Raw genomic sequence first — 7,738 nt, forward strand, 5'->3', positions numbered from 1 at the left:
TTCACTGGAACTAAGGGGCCGAGCCCAACTCCTGAAAATCAACCCCACGCCATAATCCCCCCTCCACCTAACTTAACACTCGGCACAATGCAGTCAGACAAGTACCGTTCTCCTGGCAACTGCCAAACCCAGACTCGTCCATCAGATTCCCAGATAGAGAAGCATGATTGGTCACTCCAGAGAACACGTCTCCACTGCTCTAGAGTCCAGTGGCGGTGCTTTACACCACTGCATTCCACGCTTTGCATTGCGCTTGTTGATGTAAGGCTTGGATGAAGCTCTCTACGCTGTTCTTGAGCTGATCTGAAACCACATGAAGTTTGGAGGTCTGTAGTGATTAACTCTGCAGAAAGTTGGTGACCTCTGCACACTATGCCCCTCAGCATCCGCTGACCCGCTCTGTCATTTTACATGGCCGTCCACTTCGTGGCTGAGTTGCTGTCGTTCCCAATCGTTTCCACTTTGTTATAATCCCACTGACAGTTAACTGTGGAATATTTAGTCGTGAGGAAATTTCACGACTGGACTTGTTGCACAGGTGGCGTCCGATCACGGTACCACTCTGGAATTCACTGAGCTCCTGAGAGCGACCCATTCTTTCACTAATGTCTGTAGAAGCAGTCTGCAGGCCTAGGGACTTGGGTTTTATACACCTGTGGCCATGGAAGTGATTGGACCACCTGAATTAAATTATTTGGATGGGAGAGTGAACAATATGGAAATGTGGTGTAGATGGTTCAGTACAGAACCATCTACAGCACTTTTTCCATCAATCTGAAGAACCATTTCACTATGCACAGAACCATTTAATCATGCAAAAGATTCTTTGAGTGTTCATGATTCTAATTAGAACCCTTGTACTTACTAAAGAACCCTTGAAGATCCATCATGTTGAGGTAGAAATGGCAGAAAAATACACTGCTCAAAATATAAAGGGAACACTGAAATAACATCCTAGATCTGAATGAATGAAATATTCTCATTGGATACTTTGTTCTGTACAAAGTTGAATGTGCTGACAACAAAATCACACAAAACTCATCAAGGGAAATCAAATTTATTAACCAATGGAGGCCTGGATTTGGAGTCACACACAAAATTAAAGTGGAGAAACACACTACAGGCTGATCCAACTTTTGATGTAATGTCCTTAAAATAAGTCAAAATGAGGCTCAGTATTGTGTGTGGCCTCCACGTACCTGTATGACCTCCCTACAACGCCTGGGCATGCTCCTGATGAGGTGGCGGATGGTCTCCTGAGGGTTCTCCTCCCAGACCTGGACTAAAGCATCCGCCAACTCCTGGACAGTCTGTGGTGCAACGTGGCGTTGGTGGATGGAGCGAGACATGATGTCCCAGATGTGTTCAGTCGGATTCAGGTCTGGGGAACGGGCAGGCCAGTCCATAGCTTCAATGCCTTCATCTTGCAGGAACTGCTGACGCACTCCAGCCACATGAGGTCTAGCATTGTCCTGCATGAGGAGGAACCCAGGGCAAACCGCACCAGCATATGGTCTCACAAGGGCTCTGAGGATCTCATCTCAGTACCTAATGGCAGTCAGGCTACCTCTGGCGAGCACATTGAGCCCTCCAAAGAAATGCCACCCCACACCATTACTGACCCACTGCCAAACTGAAGGATGTTGCAGGCAGCAGATCACTCTCCACGGCGTCTCCAGACTCTGTCACGTCTGTCACATGTGCTCAGTGTGAACCTGCTTTCATCTGTGAAGAGCACAGGGCGCCAGTGGCGAATTTGCCAATCCTGGTGTTCTCTGGCAAATGTCAAGCGTCCTGCACGGTGTTGGGCTGTGAGCACAACCCCCATCTGTGGACGTCGGGCCCTCATACCATCCTCATGGAGTCGATTTCTGACCGTTTGTGCAGACACATGCACATTTGTGGCCTGCTGGAGGTCATTTTGCAGGGCTCTGGCAGTGCTCCTCCTGTTCCTCCTTGCACAAAGGTGGAGGTAGCGGTCCTGCTGCTGGGTTGTTGCCTTCCTACGGCCTCCTCCACACCTCCTGGTGTACTGGCCTGTCTCCTGGTAGTGCCTCCAGGCTCTGGACACTACGCTGACAGACACAGCAAACCTTCTTGCCACAGCTCGCACTGATGTGCCATCCTGGATGAGCTGCACTACCTGAGCCACTTGTGTGGGTTGTAGAGTCCGGCTCATGCTACCACGAGTGTGAAAGCACCACCAACATTCAAAAGTGACCAAAACATCAGCCAGAAAGCAGAAAGGTACTGAGAAGTGGTCTGTGGTCCCCACCTGCAGAACCACTCCTTTATTGAGTTTCTTGCTAATTGCCAATAATTTCCACCTGTTGTCTGTTCCATTTGCTGTCATTATTGTCATTTCCAACAGCTGTGAAATTGATTGTCAGTCAGTGTTGCTTCCTAAGTGGACAGTTTGATTTCACAGAAGTTTGATTTACTTGGAGTTATATTGTGTTGTTTAAGTGTTCCCTTTATTTTTTTGAGCAGTGTATATAATATACACCCAAGGATACGGCGGGTAACTCAGGGAATAGAAGCCCCCCAGGGTAAACCTGTCCCCCTCCTTTTAGTTTTTTCACCTGATTGTTGTTGCCTAATAGTGATCTTTATATTTATATTAAGTTTTGTTTATATCATGGTGCCATATTGCTCCACCTTCTACTAAAAATAAAAATCATCATAATACAATTCAATGAATATACATAGTATAAACAAAATACTGATATTTAAATTTCTTACATTTCACCGGTGTTTTGTTTTTTATCAGTTATTAAAATGAAGTGGAATTAAGGCTTAAATTGATGGAATAATTAGTTTCCTTTAAAATTGTACTTTGTTTAATAAGACATTTTTGACAAATGCAAGGAGCAAAATGATGCATGTAAAATATACATTGTATAAAACCAGTTTCCCTTATAGTTCTTAGTATAGTATAGTTCTTGACTCAATATAGTCCATTTTTTCTGAAACTGGATCCTGTGGGTCAGTGGGCTGCTTTTACAGATGCAAAGCATGTTGTGAACCTGGCTTGTAACTCACTGTCACATTTAGCAGGCTGAAAATTTCCACAAGGGGGCATCATTAGCAGTCAGCTAGCTTTAGATGTTTCACAAGAGCAGTGTTTGTGTTGACACTCTGTTTAGAATTACATGATCATTTTCAGTGTTTGGTCTTTTTTTCCCCAGACACTCAGTCCTACGACTACGGAGAAGATTTGGGGGTGACCGCTGTGGCACTGTATGATTACCAGGCTGGTGAGTGCAATTTGCATCTATTTTATCGTAACTAAACACTAGAACATGCAGTTAATATGACTGGTCTTGCCTACAGGTATAAAATTCTCCCAATATACAGCCCTTCAGAAGCTTGCAGACTCATAGCTTTTCAGAACGTTTATCATGTTTGCTGGATTTTAATAAGTTGCCATTTACAGGAACACAGAATTACATGTACGTGTACACATTTAGACACTTCAGGTGTTTTGTTTTCACCTGCTTCAGAGACACAGGAACCATTATAATAACTGAGATTGTCTTTTGTTGGTCATCTTATGCCTCTCTAAAGCATCTAGTTTGCCTGATTTGCTCGTTAGCTTAGCCTAATGGGGAAAGTACATAGTGCATTATTGTGGTCATACGATGAACGTCTACATTTACAGAGTGTATAGGATTGAGAAAATTATATTTTTATGTTGAGTGAAAATATGTGCACTAAGCTTCCACGTGGCGTTCCTTCCTAACCACACATTTATTTTAATTTTGAAAAAGTTTTTTCAGTTGAATTATATCTAAAGTTTGAGAGTCTGCTGTTAATCCGTTCATGTTCAATAAATGGTTGATGTTTCCAGAGTCAGTGAATGTTCTGATTGATTTTTGCCATAATCAAGCAGCCCCAAGTACACCAAGTGGCCAAAAGTATGTGGACACCTGACCATCACACCTGAGATTGTTGGACTTTAGATTCCAAGACCTTTGGCACTAGTACGGAGTTGCTGTAACAGCAATTCCTTTGATATTTTGCAATGTGTCTGTGGGAGTTTGTGCCCATTCAGTCAAAAGGGCATTTGTGAGGTCAGACACTGATGTTGGACGAGACGGCCTGGGTCACAGGCGAAGTTCTCAAAATAATAGCACTTAGTTATCTGGGGCAGATCTAGCAGGGCAGAAATTTCAGGAACTGGCTTGTAACAGCATCCTATGACAGTTCCATGTTTAAGGTCACTGGGCTCATCATTGCGACCCTCTACTGCCAGTGTTTGTCTATGGAGACTGCAAGGCTACATGGATAATTTAATCCACCTGTTAGCAATGGGTGTGGCTAAAACACCTGAATTCCATAATTAGGAATGGTGTCCACATACTTTTGGCCATAGTGTATTGCTTTTTTTTTTGTTTGTTTTTTTTTTTTTTGGAAATATTTTAGTAAAGCTCAAATGTTACTACATACTAACGTCAGTGTGTTCATATTTGTAGCTGGCGACGACGAGATTTCCTTTGATCCCGATGACATCATTACCAACATTGAGATGATTGACGAGGGCTGGTGGAGAGGTGTGTGCAGGGGGGCATACGGACTCTTTCCGGCCAACTATGTCGAAGTCCGACAGTAAAAGCCACACCCTTTTCCGCTGGCCACACCCACCTCCCTGGAGGAGAGGGGTTTTCTTGCACATCGTTTTCCATCTTCATCCCTTCTCTTTCCTCTCCTTTCTCCTGCTCCCTCCATCCTTCACGATGCTTCTGAAGTGTTGGGCGTTCTCAGGTCTTTCAAATGCTCTTTCATTCTATCTCTGTCCTTTTTTTTCTCCATCCATTTGCTCAGAGTTGGTGGGTTCCCCCCCCCCAAACAGAGAAACGTTTTTTTGTATTGCTGATTCTGCTAAGAAAGCATGAGCTTCCTTCATTTAATTCCGACATCATCTTTTACTCCTCTCCTCCTCGTTCATATTAGCATTTACTTAGTCCACAATTGCCATAAGTGATTTATTGACAGTGTACATGAAGTCTGGGTATGGGTTTTCTTTTTTTTCTGTTATATGAAGGTATTAACTGCATCCTCCGTACTAAAGGTGTTAGAGGAGCTCAGCTGGATATGCTAACGTAAGAGCCCCTTTGCATGATTTGTTGCTGTTTCGTTCAACAGTAGCATTTACATCAGTTGCATCATGCTGACTGGTGACTGTTTCTGGTTGAGCTGCTCCTTCAGTCACTATGAGATCATGACTGGCCTTGTGTTATGGAGGGACGTTTAGGCCCGAAACATACTTCACACAAGGACACGAACGCAGACACTTCGAGCTACGCTGATGCGGTTTCATACCTAGTTGCATCCAAAAATGTGTCATGACACGTTTCATAATGCAACACAAGTGCAAGCTGCTATGTGAGTGTTATGCCAGGGGGCGCTATAATGACGACCAAGCCTGTCCAAGTGGGCCACAGCAGACGAGCCATCGAGTCTCGCGCAAAGACAGCTCACATAATCATAAAAATGATGTATTACCGCCTTTCCATTCCAGCAGAAGAGCTAAAGCAGCTCGCTCTCCTCTACAGTGTACCTGTGGCTGTTGGAATAACAGTAGATCCTCTCTGATTTGTCCTCTGTCACCCCCTTCAGCACTGTTTTAACTACCACACTAGTGTAAGGCACGGGGAGTTTGACCAGAAGGACTGAGCGCTTTCAGTGTGTTAGCTGAGCACAGCCATTTGCGTTCACATACTTGTGTTGAGTATGTTTCTGGCCTTAGAGATGCGGTAGGACCACCAAAGATCCGAGTGTTTTTTTGCATGTTTGAGAGCTAGTGCAGTAGAGTTTGGTTGGTTTGTTGGACAAAGAAGCTCATGCTTCTCGTTTGCTTCCATTATCTCCATCATGTTAGCACTCCGTGGCTCTGAAGCTTCTTGTTTTGAGCAGCTTTTGCATTAAAAGAAAACACTAATGGGTGTTTGTTTGTAGCTACAAAAACACTAAATGCTAAAATATTACTGACACCTCCTGACCACGTTATCTTCTTACTTGGCGGTATGAGACATCTGACCTGCAGTCAGTTTTGCAGGTCGTTCCCAATATTCCAGGATGTGTATAAACAAAGAAATATGTTTTTTATGATTGGACAGATAATATATATTATGGATTTTGAGAAGTGGAATTGCAGGTGGTGTCAAAGTCTAGGTGAAGTCTGTTTGTATGTCCTGGGCATGCGGTGTCGTCGTTCGTCCTGGTCTGTGTCCATGTGCTCACTGTGTGTTGTAGTCTATTATACTCGGGGCCACTGTAACGTTTTCATCTTGACCAACACAATGTAACGTGGGGAGGTTTTACGTCCGAGTGTGCTGGGATGCTGTAACTGCGAGCACTATTGATTGATAGTTTAATATGATGCATAGCTTAATTTTATCTAGCGACAATTCTGTTCTGGTGCGGTGGGATGCTAATTCAGTTGGTGATGCATCTTAAGGTGTAGCAACGCCTAATCACGACATCCTTTTGGGTTGGGGGTTTTATAAAAGTGTCCTTTTCAGATCTTTTTATTTTTATCTGTATTTTGCTGGCTTAAATCTCATTACGTGCTTGTTTTTTTTGTAAGAAATGGAATTTCAATTAATAAAAACACATAGTTGAACAGTTTGGAAGTTTAGCTTTTTTCTTTCAACTATATATAAAAATATGCATGTATGTATGTGTGTGTGTGTATATATATATTCTCTCTAATCTTGGATGCATGTTCTTGTCCTGTAATAGTTTATCTGTAAGAGACAGTATTTCAACCTTGCATACATGTGAATAAGCTTAGGCCATATGCCAAAGTTTCACAAAAGTTGAAAATTCATTATAATTTGTACCACACACACACACACACACACATATATATATATATATATATATATATATATATATATATATATATATATATATATATATATATATATATAATGTGTGGATTTGATAAGTTGGCATGGGGAAAAAGGCTAAATATGCTGTCTTTGTTAATGTTCTTTAATATTACCAATATCCATCCATCTTAGAAAAGGGTATTGTGATGCATCATGGTCATTTAAAATGGTTTATTAAATAATATTATTACTATATATTAATAATAATATTTTAATTTATTAGATTAAAAAGCTGTAATAAGCAATTCATGGAAAGGAATAATGAAGAATGAGAAATAATGAAAAATGAGAAATAATGAAATGCCGATTGTCTTAAACAGATTTGGTAATTATGTAGTTAATTCCCATATTATTCATAAAGTTTTGCTTTTTAAAAATGTTTTTCTTTTCCCATTTTTACAATTGCATTTTTGTGTTACCATTTTCCTTTTTATTTTTCGTGTTTTCTATTACAATTTTTGTCCTTTTTAAAATTTCTATACTATTTAAAATCTTTTATTTTTAATTTTGTCTTTTGGACAACTACTTTTCCAACACACCTGACACATAATAGTGACCCAGGGGATGACATTTATAAAACTTCCCAAAGCAGAAGACCAAGATCAGCTTCCCCTATAAAAGAAAAGAAAATTAAAAAGAAAAAAATATATACTTTTGTTTAACAGTAAATATTCTTGAATGAGAATTATATCTTGAATGGTACTGTAATATTTCTTACCCAGTGTGCAGCCATAATAGAGGGCAGTGATCTTCAGGATCAGTGAAAACTCGCATCAGAGGTCAGTCATAATGTTATATTTATTTCTTACACTCAGTTTTGGTTGCCAACAAGAATTATTGAG

The 7,738-nt window shown here is 41.2% G+C and overlaps 1 protein-coding gene across 4 annotated transcripts in view; it reads left to right on the plus strand.

Moving 5' to 3' along the window:
- LOC108440597 (src substrate protein p85) overlaps positions 1-6,630 on the plus strand; it is a 63,115-nt gene extending 56,485 nt beyond the window's left edge. For all 4 annotated transcript variants that reach the window (XM_017719546.2, XM_017719544.2, XM_017719545.2 and 1 more), the window contains 2 exons: positions 3,189-3,257; positions 4,476-6,630. In XM_017719546.2, the coding sequence (XP_017575035.1) occupies positions 3,189-3,257; positions 4,476-4,612 (206 nt within the window). In that variant the 3' untranslated portion in view covers positions 4,613-6,630. The remainder of the gene's footprint in view (positions 1-3,188; positions 3,258-4,475) is intronic.
- The last annotated feature ends 1,108 nt before the right edge of the window (positions 6,631-7,738 follow it).

This window comes from Pygocentrus nattereri, chromosome 7, assembly GCF_015220715.1.
Source record: "Pygocentrus nattereri isolate fPygNat1 chromosome 7, fPygNat1.pri, whole genome shotgun sequence".
NCBI classification, from domain to species: domain Eukaryota; kingdom Metazoa; phylum Chordata; class Actinopteri; order Characiformes; family Serrasalmidae; genus Pygocentrus; species Pygocentrus nattereri.